This window comes from Postia placenta (assembly GCF_002117355.1).
Source record: "Postia placenta MAD-698-R-SB12 unplaced genomic scaffold POSPLAscaffold_7, whole genome shotgun sequence".
NCBI classification, from domain to species: Eukaryota; Fungi; Basidiomycota; class Agaricomycetes; order Polyporales; family Adustoporiaceae; genus Rhodonia; species Rhodonia placenta.
The window spans coordinates 867,135-884,563 of NW_020169838.1; the positions used below are offsets into that span (position 1 = coordinate 867,135).

A 17,429-nucleotide genomic window follows, 5' to 3' on the forward strand; every position below is an offset into this window, starting at 1 on the left:
ACACCTGGCTATGTCCGAACGATAGGATAGCACAAGAATGTCCGCGACTTCTTAATCAGCTTGCTGTAACCCCCTTCTGCTAATTATATTCTGAATCTTATCGGCTATCAGTGGAGCACAGCAGCGCGATATTCCAGCTCCGCGACTCTACATCAATATGATCAGGCTATGACGATCCCGTATCGAGCAGCAATGGACACTAGATCGAAAGCTGTACACGAGAGGAAACGTTCTCGGTGAACCTTCAATGATATGGTCTTTGTCGATGAGCCAGATCAAAAAGAGTTTACGATGATGCTCACCCCGAGTGCATTCAACAAATAGGCAGTTTTCCGGTCATAGGTCGCGCCAAATGGATGATAGCCTGGCAGGGCGGCTGAAATATCGAGAGAGACCAGACCATTACAGAAAATAATCACAGAAAAGGAGTCATCCCGTCGCTGTTCACGACACCTGAGTTGGCAATCGGTTCTCGCCGGAAGTCGTATTCCATCAGGTTCATGCAACACACATACAGTCACCGCAGCGTTTTAACCCCGGCCGCGACAGAGATAGAGTTGAGCGGTGCATGACCAATCATCCGGGATGAACGTGAAGAAGAAACAAACCAGTTTGAGACTCCGAGTGCGCCGGACTGAACATCTCCATAAGGAATGCAGAGGCCTTACGCCGTCACCCGTTCACTGATTCTCTATCGAAGAGGCCAGGCGTCCAAACGTTTGCGTCATGTAGATATTCGCCGGCGTCCGTCAATACACAACCCCTTCAGATCTTTCAGCATTAATACCACGCGAATTCACAGGTGAGGTCTTACATTGCTCTGCACGCTCCGTGAGACCGCTCCTAACGACATTCATACAAATGGAATAGAGTGACTCGATCTTTAGTGCAAGAAGGAAGTATGGCGGGACGCGTGCGAACCGAGGCTTCGGACAATCATAATCCGAAGTCAAGCTTCATGTCAAGAAAATGATTTCTCTGGATGCGATACTCGTCGTGCGCATGGATGGTGATGAAAATAATCCCCGACAACGTATGACGCAGTCGTCAAACGCCTAAAAGCAAAGGTACGGGGCTGATAATTAGAAGACTTTGCGAGTTGTTCAAGGATATGTGAGAGCATCATCCACCTTCCCTTGAGCGCTCGGGGGCACGTCCCAAAAGCTGTGCAGTGATGGATTTGCATCTAACTCCCCTGACTGGGACCGTCATCATGTTTTGACCTGCCGACTCGTTGAAGATTGAAGAGTTGACGACACTATAGCTACAATCAAACTGCAGGCACTCACATCCTCCCTACTGCGTCTCGATTTCACAAAGGCCAAGTCCTGCAGGATCGCTAGCGCACAGATAGCCATCAGTATAAGTGAAGAACTAGCCGAAACATCAAATTGGCTGGGCGGCGGTCCAGACGAATCAGTAATCAATGTCTTGGCAGGATGGAGAGAGATGCGCGCCCGCAGTGCCCACGTAACCATGCTCCTCATAAACATGGATCGCCGACTTGTCCTCGTCTCGTCTCGTCTTGTCTCTTTTTTTCATTTCATTTCCCCCTTCTCTTTGCGTCTGCTTGCTCGCCCTAGAATCTGCTCGCAAGTGCAGTCAAAATGGAGACGTCCTTCATGCACGCTGTTGACCCCTTCTCGCATACTAGTGGCGGGTTCTTCGTCCAGCTTCTAAATGCCATCTCGGCAACCGCGCTCATCCGATGCTGGCCTCTGCTCGTGTTCTTCACTGCCTGGGCGACAGCGATCAGTGTCATCAGCCACTCGGTGCATAATCTTGGGATACAAAGCACGTTGTTGACAGTGTGAGTGTGAAACCTCATTTTACTTTTTATCCGTTCTGCTCCCGGTCCGTATCGTTTTCGTTTCGATTTGCTTCCGTTTCTTTTTTCTTCCGTTCTTGAATGGGTGGATATTGTGGAAGGGACGCAGATAAACGGTATTCGGTACACCTTTGGCCGGGAAGCTGGGTCGTGTGAGCCGGCGGTCGCGCGGCGTATATGCGACGCCGGCCCCATCTGGGCTGTGCTCATGTTGAAAATCTCACATGTGCAAGACTGCTCGCCAAAGCGGAGGCCGAGAACGTGATCCGCCGCTCAGCTCTTGCTCGCAGCTTTCACTCGTCGGAGGCCGGGCATTGAGAGAGACCGCTGAGCTCTGAATGCGAAGGCAGCCTGGACCATCATGGATGCTACTTCTATCATATGTCATAAGGGGGGCACGATGCTGCGCTTCTCCGCTTCTCTTCGTGACGCCTAATTCCTGCGAGGTCATGCTGCTTCATGGTACACTCCGTGGTAGTTCTCGCCGAATCCGACGCGCCTTCATTGATTTCGTTCATCATTTCTGTTCATCTACGTGGCTCTCCTCGTGCACTCACGGCTAGGCGGTGACGTGGAGATCATGAACTGCAGCGCACAAAGTAGTGTGTCCGACCTGCACGGGATACAGCAACAGAGAAGTTTCGACCCATGTTATAGAGAAGTCTCGCTGCTGGGCTTCCTGATGTATCTTGGCCATGCTTATTTCCTACGAGGTCACGCACACTCGTGTCATCCAGCACTATCATTCTCACTGGCTTCAGGAAGCCCAGACACGGGCACATTTTGGCTCATGTTGGTACCCATTCCAGGCAGAATTCTCACTCGTGATCTTCCCACAGCATCGGTACCGTTCTGGGTTTTGTGGTGTCATATCGAACCACGTCAAGCTTCGAACGGTACAATGAAGGTCGCAAGCTCTGGTCGCAAATCGTCCTAGCCAGCCGGACGTTCTCCCGCACTGTCTGGTTCCACGTCCCCGGTGAGCTTTTCCCCTCCGCCGGTCCCCACGCACGCGCCTGCTGTATACCCATGTCCTCGCACTGACGCGTTGTTCGTCGGATGCAGAGGTCATGCCTACGGCCGCCGACGACAAGTCCACGCTCGAACAGCGCAAGCAGCGCGTGATCATCGAGAAGAAGACCGTCATCAATCTTGTCGAAGCGTTCGCTGTCTCCGTCAAGCACTACCTGCGCGGCGAGGAGGGTGTGTACTACGTTGACCTCTACCACCTCGTCAAGTACCTGCCATCGTACGCGCTTCCGCCGGGCATTCCCTCGCAGCTCGACGTGTCCGATGTCGCAAGCACAGGCGCGGGCGGGGCGTCCGAGGGCGAGCGCGATCGCCGCCTGTCCGATGTGCGCTCGTTCCGCAGCGTCGCGCAGTCCGCGCGTTCGCCAGTGTCGCCGCGCTCGCAGCACCTCCCGCTGCCTGTCACGTCTCCGAATCGCCGCACCACGTTCGCGCCGAACGGGCTGCCGAAACCAAGTCTCGAGCGCGAGGTGTCGGAGGGCGAGATGAAGGAGGAGAAAAGCTCGATGGCGATGTTTGTCGACGAGAGCTTCTTGCTTCCTGCGCGCAACCCGCCGAAGTACCACCTCCTGGATCTGTTCCCGTTGTCGTTGATTGTGCGGCTACTCACGAAGAAAGGGAAGGATGTCAAGGTTCGTCATGGCCTTCCTTGTGTTCTGGGATGGGCCGATAACCACGTGTTGATAGGGCAAGACAGCGGCGAAAATCAGGGCCAAACTGCGGAGCAAGACGGTCACGCATAACTTGCCGCTGGAAATCTCGTTCTACCTTGTATGTCTACTCTATCTGAACATTCGACCTGTATCTTCATCTCCTCCAGAGTTCATACGTAGCGACTCTCCAAAACCGCAAGGTCGTGGATGCACCAACATCAAGTAAGTACGCTAAGACATATTCAAGGGTCTAGCTGCTTATGCGTTATTGCTTAGCCGCGCTCCTCAACTCACTCCTCCAGCTTGTGGATGCGCTGACGGGTCTCGAGCGTATTCTGACTACGCCGATCCCCTTCTCGTAAGGCGTTCCTTCGTGACGACTGTCATAGTGATTGACATGGTGTAGGTATCGCGTGCACTTGTGGACGGTTACTGTCCTGTACAATCTCTTCTTGGTGCGTATCTCGTCCTTTGGAAAGAGAGCTTGTAGCATGTATTAAACAAGCACATTCTGCAGCCCTTCCAGATCTGGAACACCCTCGGATGGCTAACAATCCCGGCAACAACTCTGCTTGTACGTATCTCTGGCTCACGTGGTACGTTTGCTGCACATGACTGAATGTCTCGCAGAGCTTCATCTTCTTTGGTTTCTTGGTTGCCGGAGAGGAGATTGAGAGTGCGTTATAGAACTATCGCTTGCATATGTCTTCTCACTTTGCCATGCGTATCGAACAGATCCGTTCGGTTACGACAAGAATGACCTGGTGAGGAATTTCCACTTCCTCTTTGTCGCCCAATCTAATGTACATTCGGCATCTCGTAGAACATGGACCACTTCACGAACAATATCATCCGCAGTGAACTCCGCGCACTGACAGCACTCCCAGTCCCTGATCCCACGGTTTGGGCGTTCTCGCAGTACAACGACCAGATCTTCGGCTCGCACCCCACAGAGCGCATATCGCCCGAGGAATGGATGCGCCGCGGCTATGGCAGTATGCAGGCCGCACTTTACGAAGCGGCATAAGGCCTTGTACTCGGCATTGCATCAAAAAGGTCGTGGAGCACGGACGCCAGGTCCGGGTGCGTTCGGCCCCTCTATCCCTGGCAGTACCTGTTAGGATCGGAGTCACATCGTCATGGTAATCGGACTTTCTTATAGCATTTCTGCGCATTGCATTCACGTACATTCACGGCATGAGCTCACAGTCGCCCTGTTCTTCCTATTAAACGCATACATACATACATATGATATATACATAGCAACATACTTATACCGCAGTCCTTGTGCATCACTCACTGTTATTTATCATCCGCTGGGCTGAACGCTTGTGAAGCGCTGGCGCCGTAAAAGCAGATCATTTGGTTTATAATACTTCACGGCAGCTCTGGGAAGTCCTCTTGTATATCCGGGCTGCTGCGTCGTGAGCTAGGTTTACTATAGTCAGTACAATGCAAGCGTAACTTACTCGTAGCAGAGCCGATGGCATCGCATCAGCCACTCCCAGTCCTCGCACCCGAAATCTTCGACCGTCCGGAACTCGACTTTGCTCCGCGACCAATAGCACAGCGAGGGCTCGTTTTCCTCGTGCTCGACGTCTGCGAAGCGGCCGTTGTGCCCCACAAGCTCGAGGCTGCACGACTCCTCGGCAAGCTCCTGCATAGTCAGCCAGGGTGGGATATCGCGGTCGTCGACGTATGTAAATCGGATAATTGGACGTTTTCCCCACTGGCAGGGTACAAAGACGTGATTAGTACGTCCCGCGTGAAGGTTGAGATCATGGAGACGAGTGAGCAGCTCACCAGGTCTAGGACTGAGACATACCCGCCGAAGAGTACGTCGGTGGCTGTCGCTTTGATACGAAGGGCAGTGATGCCGTGCGGGATTAGTCTGAGCAGATCTTCCAAGTGTCTCCAACCCAATGAGTGATACTGCAGGTCTACCCCGAGCACCTCTAGGCTTTGCAGCTTGGAGATCCGCTCAAGCACAGGCGTTGTCTCGCGATGGGTCCACCCCGCGCCAGCGGCGATATCGAGCCTACGCAGGCTTTTCTTTTGCTGTAGGAAGTCGAATAGCACAGTGGCCATGGATTCCGTGACGGTAGTGTTCGGAGAAATGTGCAACTTGAAAGAGGTCAGGCCGGGAAGGGCCGATGCGTGTTCCATAAGTACGGTCCAGAGCCCCGTGTCCTCTACCACGCCGCATATCAGCGTGAGCGACTGCAGTCCAGCGCTATGGCGGAAGAGCAAATCGATATTGGATAATGGGACGGGCAACTCGAGGTGCAGGTGCGTGACGTCGCGCAGCGTGTGGATAGGGCTATCCCAGACGAGACCGCCGACAATGGACAGCTCCGTCAGTGAATCACGGGTTGCTTCCATAAAGGCATGGTACGCGTCTTTCACGTTGGATTTCTCGATGTGTTCCCCGGTCGGTCTGACGTCATTCGAGAGTGTAATGGACTTCAGGCGGGGTAGCTGGCAGAAGGACGCTCGATACACCAATCGCAACCTGCGTGCGTGTTTATTAGCGTGGTGCAGGGGACAGTCTCTCATACGTACGGTATCGTCAATCGCTCAAGCGCAGGGTTCGCTGTGGACAATGACTCGAAGATTGTGAGCGTCGGCTCAGGACGGATCCCGTACCAATGCAGACCACGCAGATTGTGAAGCAGCTGGATTGCAGCGCAGAGACATGCTGCAGCAAGATAAGTACACTTCCATATTATGAACAGCTATACAAATGGAGCACGCACTCTCTTCAAAAGTAGCACGGGTTTTGGCAAAGGCATATATATGCAGGATTTTGACGTTTAGAGCAAACGAAGGGTCCCGTATGATGTGTGACAGGATCTCGCCGGCCATGACCGCGTTATGCTCGCAGTCGAACTCATAGCCCACTTCGTCGTAGTTTTTCTCCAGCGAGCCAAAGGAAAGGTGAATGGTTGAAAAGAGCTGCTCCAGTGCCAAGTCATGGAGCATCCAACAAACGGACAGGCATGTGCGTTTACTGTCTCGAGTCAATTCTTGAACAATCATACGCCATACTTCAACTGGCAGCGGAAGATGCGTGGAGAGCTGTAGTCGCAATGTCATATATGTGCTTCGACAGGTTTGGTCGTTGATCCACGAGAGGCGGCCGGATGTATTCCTTCGTTGTGTGGGGGTCTAGTACGAGATCTTGACAATCCAATTATGGTGCTGTTATGCCAGGCCAGTCAGGAAGGTCAGAAACCCCGCCAGAAGAGATTCCCCTTACTATTGTGCCCCACTACATAAGTGTAAGGTTGTGGGATTCCTTGAGGTCACTGTAGTAAGAATAAGTACACCCAAGTTACAGTGCAAGAAATCATAAATCGGGTCGAGCAACCTGAGAATCGGCGGATGCCGAGATCAAGATAAGGTTACTGGTAATCATAGGCGCCCATGTTTGTTACTTTTGATAAAGGCGTTGCTCAAATTGGTGATCATGATTGAGTCGCTACATTGGTGGTGGATGGATTTATTGTAACAGAGTAGTGTATCAATTGTTTGATCCACTGATCATAGAATCATCTTGCACACATTTGAGGCCGTCTTGTCCTACGAAGACAGTCGACTAGGTACATATAAGGACACCGTGCAATATGAACTCGGAGGAAATGTGTTACAACAAAGAGATCCAAATTTGAGATCACGCATTCAAGAGTGAGAATTACAGGTCGTTATTTGCGCGTATGGACACAGCCACAACCGCGCGTTGCTACACCGTGGCCACCTGCTGCCTCATGGAGAACGCGTCATTTGCCACACACCATGATGAACGCGACGACCGCGCTCGCTCTCGCTCGCTGCACTTCCCATCCACCAACTCCGACGCCCCCGACCTCGTAAAGATGTACAAACCACTCTTTTCCGCTAGCTACTCAGACCGATTCGACGTTCACCGCATTCAAGAAGCCACGCGCAAGCGACCGCTCGCGCACTGGCGGAGAGGATATATGAAGGACGGGCTCAACACACCTCTCGGTTACTACCTCGAACCCGCGCCACCAAGCCCCGACTCCGCGAGTTCCTCGTCGCGCCCAACTACTCCAGACGCGACAGATGTCAATCGTGAGATCGTGCACGGGGGAGTCTCGCCTCCAAGCAAGCCCGGTTCCCACGGCTTCAGTGTCTACATCCACAAGCTGCAGGTGATCCTGCCGAGAATACCGTTCCTCTCGCCACGACAACCGCGACGGATGGCTGCGACTCCTCGGCGGACGCCACTTTGGGTTTCACTTTGGTGCGTGTCTATGGTTCTCTCATACTCGTGTTCCGTGGGGAATGCCTTCAGGTCTGCTTGCGGACACTGACTCCCCCATTCGCAACTGTGGTTGGTAGGCCGGCATCGAGCTTGAGGTCAGAACACGACAAGCCAACGCCACAAGCACCGGACGACAGGGCTTATCTTGCAGTAGTAAAACATGCTGCCGGTATTAGTGAAGGCCTTTGGCGTTTGAACTCGCTTCCTCATATGTCTCTGTGAACACGTATTGCCCGTGGTGGCTGCGCCTTGGTCGGCCACTTGTCTTGAGCTGCGCAGGGTACGAGGCCGCAAGGCAAGCTTTTCTGCCTTCAAGTATTGTGGCTGGTATTCGAGATGTCATGCTTGCCTTATCATCTCAGCTTCCAACTTAGCCACTAGCCACAAGGCGGATTTCCCAATGTGTATGGCGTCCGTCACGCATGTAGCGCTCAAATCCTGGCATCATTGGAAAGGGTGGGAACTTGTATTGTTCCCTTGATGCTGGATATTCCGTGATGAGCAGGGTGCAGGACTCTGTCCCCGAGATACCCTACCGGTATCCGGGCAGCGATAATAGACTTCATGAGATCTGAAGTTGGCATGAGAGTGAGGACTGCAACAGTGGCCCTTAAAGTTATTAGACCCGATTTAGGAGGTGCCGCACTGCGGTGATAACCACCATACAGGACGCCTGGAGCATTTTCCGCGAAATACTTTCTCGCACTCTCGCGTCCAATTAGCTGACAGATTCGTCTGGACCAGGTTCGCACTCACTATCCCACTTGTCTTCTGGGATTCTGGGTTCCTTCTGATGCGGTGAGTGCGATCTGTCTATGGTATGTCGTAACACACCTGATGAAGCCTCGTGGCGCCTCGTGCCTGCAGCCCCCGGTCAATGGTGGGCGGAGACTTGCATTTTCTCTGGAAACCCTATGCGATATACCAGAACGTGGATAGGGTACGTCGTAGTGCGAGCTCAGCCTGACGGCCGGTCTCATGCCGCTTTTGCAGAACTACGGCGTGCAGGCATACGAAAAGGGCCATGGCTTTCCAAACGCGCAAGGTGAGCGTGTTGATAATGCCGCCGCAAGGCGCTCCGTCTCATCACGCAGTAGCATTCCTCACGCTCGTCGAAAACTTCATGAACATCGGCTACCTCTGGCTCGTGCATGCCCAGGGCTCGCCGGCCGCCCCGCTGCTGGGCTTCGCCAGCGCGCTCATGACCCTGTCAAAAACAGCCCTCTATTGGCTGATCGAGTACTACTGCGGTGGCTGCTCGATCATGCACAACGACCTGCAGACGCTCGTGGCGTACTGGGTCCTACCAATGGGGTATGTGTTCGCCATCCTGGAGACACCTCTCGTAATGAGCTCACGAAAATTTCCTGCAGGCTCTGGCTTCTCGTCCCGGCGTGCATCGTGTGGCGTCTAGGCCAGGATATCGCTACCGTGCTCCACGCGGCGAATGCTGGCAGCCAGAAGGCGGCGTCGGGAAAGACACAGTGAGAACGGCGGGTTCATACGGACACCCGTCTGCTGCCTGCAGGTCGCGGATCGCATGCTCATCTCTACACGAACATTCCCGGCGAATGCACACATGTTGGAAAACGCACTGATGTTACGACATTGTTATTTATCTACTCATAGGCTTGTAATTGACCCCGGGGCTCGACCCGTCATTGCATCGATACTTACTCCAGGATTGTGATTGCGCTTACGCTAAGAGGCCATTGCTTGCGAGATCTGCTACGAGAGGCAGCGGCATTCAGGTCGCTCCGCAATGATAGGACGGGTGAGCGTAAATGGGCGTTTGCACCCCTGCAAGTTAAGCGAGATAGGCATTGGCGAGACTTGCTGAAGAGGCTCCGAGCCTCGTTACCGCTCCGAGCGATGGACGCCGGCACTGACGGATCGAACATGCAGCGCGAGTCGGGTCGAGTCGGTGCTCGAGCAGATCTGCCCGAACGAGTTCGCTGCCTCTGGGGCTGAGTTTGTTCCTGCGGAGCTTGCAGCGAATGGGAGAGGCATGCATAGGCAAGCCCCGAAGGCCGTCCCCGTCCGACTGACCCTCGGGCCTCAGGGTCGCGCGGGGACGGCTCTAATTGCTTATCAGGTAGCCATCCTGGGCAGCACACACCGCAGCGGATACGGCGGGGCGGATCGCGTCCCATTGGCCAGGCGCGACGCACCGCGTCCCGGCGGGGGCCCTCTGGCGACCGGCGCGGGCGACGGCATCCGCAGAACCTGGATCACCAGTGCACCGCGGCCTGATCGCGATTCGCAGGGCTACTGCCCCCGCGGGGCGTCCTGGGCATATGGCCGTACGAGGCAGGTAATGAAGCGCGGCGCCTGCACCGCGAGATAGAGTTGCGCAGGCGTACCGCACCCTCGTCTCGCGTCGTCCGGATCAGCGGGCGCAGAAGGCGCGGGGGCAATCGTGGCTGGCACGTCCGCGTCCCCGTGCGCGTCGAGGACCACAGAGACCTAGGGCTGTCCCGCGAAGCGAGCGATAAGACGCTTCTCGGCGACACAGTAGTGCTGGCCTGCCTCGCGCCCTCTCGCCAGGCGGAGGCTTATCTGGGCCGCGACGACGCGCCGGGGGATGGGGGGATGGGGGGAGCGGAGGTTCCGACAAACATTGCCAGTTGCGGCAATATGTCGCACCTTGCCAGAAGACGGGGGCGTTCGCAGGCCACGCAGGACGTGGAAGCGTCTCCGCTGATGGGCCTCTCGTCATGATCGGGGTGCCGTGTCCTCGCACGATGATACCGGTGGCTGATCGACGACGTTTCGGTGCGTCCGCCCCAGCGTCCCACGGCCCTCCGCCCAACTGAGCAAGTGAGCCTGGATCACCGCGCCGGGCTGGCAGAACATAGCACGCCGCGGGGCGGGTCGTGGCCCGTGATTCACCACGGTCCACGAACGTTGCCAGGCGAGTGGCCACGCCCCGGAACCTTGTTCGGTGCCCCGCGGGGGCGGTTGCGTCGCGTGTGGAGGTGCGGGTTTCGTGGCCCACTGGCCACCTTCGGACCTCGGACGAGTGCGTGCGCGAGATCGTCGACCCCCTTTATGCCAGGTCTATTGCTGTCCACCATGGTGCCGCGGTTGGTGATCTATAGAAGGTGGCTTGACCACCTTGAAACGCGCTTGTACACAAGATATTAGCCGCACCGCAGGAGCATCCACCCCGGAGGAGCCGCCGTGCCCGCCCTAGCGACGCACGTCTGCGGCGGATGTATGACAGATGACGGGATGCGGTACCGTTGGACATCCTGGACACAGATGCGTGCTGCATGGATGGGCCGCTGTTGCCGGAGAGGGCCGCTGGCCCAGTTTCTCGCTATGGGCTATGGGCGCGTCGGCGCGCCGACGTCAGATGACGCGCCGCTCACCCCGTGGGCCACCTGCATCTCGCGCGATGCACGATGCACGATCCATCGGTGCCCCGCGCACGATCGGGCCCGATCGCGACGACACAACACACGGCGCGGCGCGGCGCGTCGTCATGCGGGGGAGGAACTGAACGTCTGCGTCATGCAGAACGCAGAACGCAGCGCAGGCCGGCGAGGAGCGATAGGAGCGATAGAGATAGGACGGCGCACCGGCACACGGCGGCACGGCCAGCGGCAGGGGCGGCCGGGGACGACCACTGATAGACGTGAGTCTGGCGGAGGGAGCGATATGTCGGACGTGTTACGGAAGCCCCGTACACGTGGGGCCCCCCCTCTGAGCTTGCCCGGCGCTGGCGCTGGCGCATAACGCATTACAAGCGGGTGCATGCATCGCGTCGCGTCCCTCGCTCTGTATCTGAATATGAATCGCGGAGACACGTCGGACATGGTCCATGGCTCATGGCACACGGAATCCTCCGCCCCAGGCTGACCGAGGAGACGCGCCTCGCAGCACGGACGGATCGCGCGGCGGGGCATCCGGGGCACGCTGTGATTGCAGCACAGCAGTGCGCAAGCGCGCTGCAATCTGCTGATTCGGAGGCAGATAATTGCGCGCTGCTGGTAGGCCCGGGGAGTTCTAGGCGATATTGCAGGCGGGCGCGATCCGGGCGACGAGCGCCTCGATTAGGGACTAGGAGAAACAGGAGAAACAGAACCAGAACCAGAACCAGAAACAGCAACAGAGCAAGAGGAGGCCTATTGAAAGGGCGCATGTATGATGCAGTTCACTAATAGAGATCGCGGACGCACTCGCAGCTGGGCGCCAGCGGGGGGCATCACCAATAGCAATAGCAATACCAAGGTGGCCGTGCCACCGCAGACTGGCTGCGCTGCGATCGACGCAGCGTACAGGTCGCGCATTGCATTGCATCGCCACGTCCGAGCACAGGCTCGATCCTGCTCCGTCACGTATGTCCACATCCACATTAACTTCCAGCGATCGATAGGGCCCGCGCCGGCCTGGCGGGAAGGCTGGAGCCCCGCAGCTGCCGCTCGCACCCTTTCATATGCTCATATGCCCAGCATTCATCATGCACCACGCATCGTGAACTCTGTCGCCACCTGCCATCGCCATGCGCGGCGGACATGGCGCGGCCGGGGACTGTGACAGCGCCCGCGCCCGCGTGTGCTGCCTATGCGGGCGATCGTCCGCGCCCGGCGCGCATGCTATAGCGCGCGAAATTGGCTGCAGGCCCGGACGCGGGGGACGCTAGAACGCGGCGTTCGAGGACGCGCGGGAGCGCGGCGTTCGAGGACACGCGGTCAGGTGCGCAGAAGACGGGCGCGGGCATTTCGAGGGTGGGCGGGCCTGCTCGCGGAGTATCATCTCAGTGGACGAGGTCACACAGGAAAGTGGACGGGATCATAGATCACACAGGAAGACAGAGGACAGAGGACAGAGGCAGGCGAAAGGACGGCGGAGCGCGAATCGCCATCGCCGCACGTGAGGCGCCCGCCGCGCATTCGTCATGGGCACCGGGGACCGCGGACGGCAGGCTGCAGCTAGCCGCCGGGCTGATGCTGACGCAACGGGGGGAGGGGCGCGCCCTGTGTTCTGTTCATGGTCACTGTCAGAGCGGCAAGGAGACGAGTCTAGGGCGCACGTATCGGGGCTCGGGGCTTGGGGCTCGGGGCTCGGGGCTCGGGCGTTGCGCTTAGCGGGGTGCAGCTGCAGCGGACAGGATGTACGGGTGCAGCGGACAGAATGTACAGCAGCGGGGCGCGGCGCGCGCCGGGAGGCAATATATTCCACATGTATGTAGGGCGAGCAGCGACAGGAAGACAGAGTGCGACTAATAATGAGAGAGAAACACCAGGGGCCCCAGACAGAAGACTGATATGATGCGAGAGAGAGTGCGGAGCGACGAAGAAAACCGATTGTGCGAACGTGAACGTGATGCAAGAAGGAGGGACGGGGAGGGCGGGGAGCGGGGTGGGGGATATAGATGCGGGAGGGATATAAGGGTGATAGTAGGTACGAGGTAGAGGCAGCGGGACGTCTAGTGATGCAGAGCGAAGTATAGAGATGGAGACGGCGAGGAACGGACATGGAGGGGGAGGAAGAGGAAGTGGTGTGCGTGCGACAGCTTTTGGGTCGTGGGCGCGGGCAGGGAGAGGAGGAAAGGCGGCTGCGGCGCGCGCAGTTGTCCGTGCAACTGCACTGCAAAGTCCCATGTGGATAGATATAGACGGGGGAACGGAAACCGGGCGGACGTCTATGGGTGCGCACTGCGCCGGGAGGAGCGGCGGGCGGCTTCTCATACGGGGATTTTGGACGGTTTCGTCTGCGACGCAGCGTGTCAGACTACGACTGCGTGCGGGACGGGCACACGCGCGCGACTCACAGACTTGCGCATCATCAGCGGCGTCGAGCTGGAGCCGGGCGAGTACGATGCCGCGGGCTGGATGCGCAGCACGTGGTCAGCGGCGGTTCAGAGCGGCGGAGGGCCTATCTGTGATGCTCACCGGTGGTGCGTACTGGGGGAAGCTGCTTGGTGGCGAGGCGGCAGACTTGGAGAGCGCTTTTCGCAGCTGGGCATGCGTGTAAGCACGAGCGGTCTACGATAAGACGCGGTGTAGTCACCTTTGCCTCGCTCTCTGCGTTGCGCTGTGCCGACATCGACGTCGGGTGGAGGGACACGCTGTCGACGCTCTTGGCGTGTGGTAGTGAGGAGAGCTGGCAGGAGAGGCTCGGGAGCGCGATAAGCTGGTCCGGGGCGGAGCGCGTGCTCGAGGAGGAGGAGGTGGAGGAGGAGGACTTCTTGATTTGCGAAGACATGGTGCGGTGGGTGGGGGTGGGCGAGCGTGGGACGTGCAGGAGGTGCGGGGGAGGATGGAAGGGGCGAACGCGGTTGGAAACGCGACGGGCGAGGCACGCAGGGACGCAGCGGCGGACGGTGGGCGCGGCAGCAGGAGGATGGGAGGGCTGGTAGGGAGGAGAGGGAGACTTTATATGCGGTCGGGCCCAGGCCTGTTTGCAGTGGAAGCGACGGACTCGGCATTCATCTCGCGTATACGTTTAAAATTGGGAGGTGCACATCGGGCTGCCCATCTGCGCGTGTATGTCTGATCGACCAATCCCCGCGCGCGAACCGCATCCGAGTCGAGCTGTCGCAGCGCGATAAGCACAGCCGAGCCGCACCAGCCAGCGCCGCCAGCGCCCAGCACGGCCGTCCAATATCCTCGAGAGGCCCCTGCACTGGCACGCCTCGGTCCCGGCCGCACTCTCCGTCGCCCTGCGAGGCCCACTTTCGCTATATCATCCGCGCTCGCACGCCTGCACCCCGCCTCGCGGCACCCACAGATATCTCCCCGCTTTCCCCGTCAATACAGCACATCATCACCTCGCGGCATCCCAGCTATCACGAATCCGCGAATTTCTGCGTTTATTCCCGCCCAGACACGCCATGATGCAACGATTCTAGAGCGACGCCTCCAATCAATTCAGTCGACCGGTCGCTTCGCAGCCTGCGGCCCACCTGACAGCCCCCTTCCCCCCCGGATCGACCACTCATCTCGCCGGCCTTATGCCCTGCCCTATCGGGTCGCCATCCTCACGCCTCCTCGCGGCGTCCTTTGCGCCATCCTGCCTCGACGCTTCCCTCTCCTCGTCAAACAGCCTCCCACTCTGTCATAAGACCCAGCGGCGCCTCCCCCTCAGCCGATCCCCTTGCCCCTGTCCAACACAACCATTGGTCGTGAACCGGCGTGCCCATCACGTTCCCGGGGCCGCCCTGGCCCGGCGAATGCGGCGCGCGCTATTATTCGCGCTTTCTTGTCCTCACCATTGCCTCCTAGGGCCGCGGACGCATACAATTGCAGCAGCCGTCTGCCCGCTCGCGTGCCCGCCTGGGCCTGAACCTTGCCAGGCGTCGCTCCACTAGCACTATCGAACATTGAATGGCGCTTCCCCGGGGCACTCGCAGACGCATATGCGGGCTGCCCAGGCTCGCCTTCGCGAACCGCGCGTGCCAGCCTATGCTGGGTCATCTGCCGTCCCAGCAGCCTATCGAGCGACCGCGACCGCCCATCTTGTCGCGCAGCAGCTATATCGCTCGTGCAGGCCGAGCTTCGCGCTGCAGGCCGGCCGTGCACCGCGATATGAGCTCGAGATCGCGTCTTGCGAAGCGTCTTGTCTTCGCCCCCCGCTTCTGCCAACGCTGCGTCTGCGAGCTAATCCGGCGCCGCATCGCCGTCCGGCTGGCTCTGGCTCTGGCTCTGCGTGCCCGCTTCTCGCCTTCGCGCTTCCACGATACGCGATCCTGCCCCCCTTCCCCTTCCCCTTCCCTTCGCGTGCTTCGTTTCGCCTCCTGCCTCCTGCCCGTTCGGGCGCACGCGTCTCCCAGTCTGCCCCGGGGCGTGCGCGGTCTCCGCGGCGGTGACTGACCAAGCTCGATCGGGCTGCGCGCGGCATGTGTCGCGCCGCGTGCCCGCCATTATTATGGCAACGGGCGTTCCGCGGGCGAGAACGCGAATGTGCGCTGAGAACGAAGAGAAGGACGGGGCCACCGCGTCATTCGTCATTGTCCCACCGTCCATCACCGTCCGCCGGCCGTGCTTCGCGCGTGCGACTCAGATCCCTGCAACGTTCCTGACCCAGGGCCCATCACCCTATGACGAGCCCGCAGGCCGCAGCCCGTACTACTTAATAGTGCGCCAAGTCGACAAAGTGTTCGCAGTCACGCATCACGGGCACCTCGGGTTCGTGTGTCACAATCACTGCCAGCCATGAGCTGGGCACGGAATCTGTTATTACGGTGGCCGGCAACCTGTTTGTTTTGCTTGTTCAACCTGCAGAGCGGGAGCCCGCGATGTATCGGACGTATTCTGGTTTACCGATGCCATGGATTTACCCTGGAGGCTCGCTGTTTACTATATACGGTGTTTCCCACCAGTGCTCACCTCAAATCTGATCCTCCGATTGGGCAAACCACAGTTCGAACTGCCGCGATGCGGCTGAACTGTCAAGTAGCGCGTCACGGTCACAAGGCCTGAAACACTTGGCCGAGCTGGTACGGTATCTACGCGCTGCGCTGGGGCGGGGATGCGCCTCGGGCGACAGGCAGCCCCGGAGCGCGCTGCAGCCTGCAGCGACTTGATACGCAGTTAGCTGCTGCTCTCCGTCCTGACGCACGCCCGCGAACACTGATTGCGAGCGAGCTCACCCCCATCGCTGCGTGTTCGTCGAACGTCTCGTCCCCGAGATGCTCACGCCGCTCGCCCGATCGCGCTGCGCGATCTGCCACACACGCTCGCGCGCCGGGAACCCCTGCCCCGCGCACGCTTCTCACGCCCGGCAGACCCGCTTACCTCACGCCGGTGCCCGCAGCGTCTGCTGACCGCTGGCCGCCGGCCGCCCCCGTCCCGCGGCATGTCCGAGGCGCGTGCCGCCGGGCGCTGTCTGTCGGGGCCTTTGCGCCGCAGCCTGCAGCCCGGGAAAGAGTCGAGAATCGAGATGCGCGCCGTCGCCCGCGCCCGAGTGCTAGGACGGCTGCTGCTCGCCCGTGCGGTTTTGCCGTGCGCATGAAGCTCGGGGCCTGGGACTGGAGCCTGGACCGCCGCGCGCGCGCAATGTTGGCGTTGGACGCCACGCCCACGGGCCACGCTCGACGTGGGGTGGTGTCCCACCCTCATTTCTCCGCCTATCGTGGCACCCGGTGTCCGTGTCCCGTGTCGCCTGGAATATTAACGTTATCTACCGCATACCGCTGGCAGTCGGGATCCAGGACCCTCCCCATCGGCATCACATCTCGCGTAGCCCGGGGCTGATTGGGTTGCAGGTGCGGCCCCAGGTGCGTATAAACGCGGCCCTGCGCGCGCGACGCGAGGTGCGCCGTCGTCATGCAGCGTAAGCAGAATATTGATGCGTGATGCGTGGCGTGAAACGCCCGCCGCCACGGGCCCGCGCTGCCTCTCTCGGTGCGCCCCTCTTACCTGGCCGGGCTTAGCCTCCCTGCGCGCGCGGCAACCGCCGCGCGTGCTGTCGCAGCTCGGACTCGTGGCGCGCCACGGCCGCGATGCTGGGCACGGCCCGTGCGACACGGCGTCCTGCAGCCAATCGTCGCGCGCACATACCTCCGGTGCGACCACGGCCTGCCAGCGACGCTTGCGTCTCAGTACGCGAGCACGCAGGAAAAGGAAGGGAGAGAACAAGCTCGCCCCACACACGTCTAGGCTCGATACGGTCAAGACACGTC

General features: G+C 58.9%; 4 protein-coding genes across 4 annotated transcripts; 3 read left to right on the forward strand and 1 right to left on the reverse strand.

Moving 5' to 3' along the window:
* Window positions 1-1,622: 1,622 nt before the first annotated feature.
* Window positions 1,623-4,537, forward strand: POSPLADRAFT_1046562 (hypothetical protein; the record flags this gene model as incomplete). Its single annotated transcript, XM_024479068.1, has 11 exons — window positions 1,623-1,810; window positions 2,668-2,824; window positions 2,938-3,489; window positions 3,545-3,628; window positions 3,678-3,732; window positions 3,787-3,868; window positions 3,917-3,965; window positions 4,028-4,084; window positions 4,141-4,186; window positions 4,246-4,274; window positions 4,334-4,537. The coding sequence occupies 11 exons, from the start codon at window positions 1,623-1,625 to the stop codon at window positions 4,535-4,537; spliced, it is 1,503 nt and encodes a 500-aa protein (XP_024338945.1).
* Window positions 4,538-4,743: 206 nt separating this feature from the next.
* On the reverse strand, window positions 4,744-5,916 carry POSPLADRAFT_1039951 (hypothetical protein). Its single transcript, XM_024477630.1, has 3 exons — window positions 5,314-5,916; window positions 4,980-5,239; window positions 4,744-4,927 (listed from the first exon to the last, which is right to left on the reverse strand). The coding sequence occupies exons 1-3, from the start codon at window positions 5,890-5,892 to the stop codon at window positions 4,888-4,890; spliced, it is 879 nt and encodes a 292-aa protein (XP_024338946.1). The 5' UTR covers window positions 5,893-5,916; the 3' UTR covers window positions 4,744-4,887.
* A 1,310-nt stretch (window positions 5,917-7,226) lies between these two features.
* On the forward strand, window positions 7,227-14,165 carry POSPLADRAFT_1033841 (hypothetical protein; the record flags this gene model as incomplete). The annotated part of the gene is made up of 21 exons (XM_024476963.1): window positions 7,227-7,777; window positions 7,980-8,078; window positions 8,543-8,596; window positions 8,666-8,738; window positions 8,792-8,843; window positions 8,893-9,112; window positions 9,172-9,282; window positions 9,704-10,035; window positions 10,065-10,405; window positions 10,453-10,573; window positions 10,650-10,776; window positions 10,957-11,438; window positions 11,483-11,738; window positions 11,968-12,141; window positions 12,406-12,499; window positions 12,602-12,676; window positions 12,830-12,987; window positions 13,059-13,203; window positions 13,257-13,378; window positions 13,416-13,703; window positions 13,736-14,165. 21 exons carry the CDS (start codon window positions 7,227-7,229, stop codon window positions 14,163-14,165), a joined length of 4,305 nt encoding a protein of 1,434 aa, XP_024338947.1.
* Window positions 14,166-15,673: 1,508 nt separating this feature from the next.
* Window positions 15,674-17,084, forward strand: POSPLADRAFT_1056745 (hypothetical protein; the record flags this gene model as incomplete). The annotated part of the gene is made up of 3 exons (XM_024480827.1): window positions 15,674-15,933; window positions 16,533-16,891; window positions 16,948-17,084. The coding sequence occupies 3 exons, from the start codon at window positions 15,674-15,676 to the stop codon at window positions 17,082-17,084; spliced, it is 756 nt and encodes a 251-aa protein (XP_024338948.1).
* Window positions 17,085-17,429: the final 345 nt, after the last annotated feature.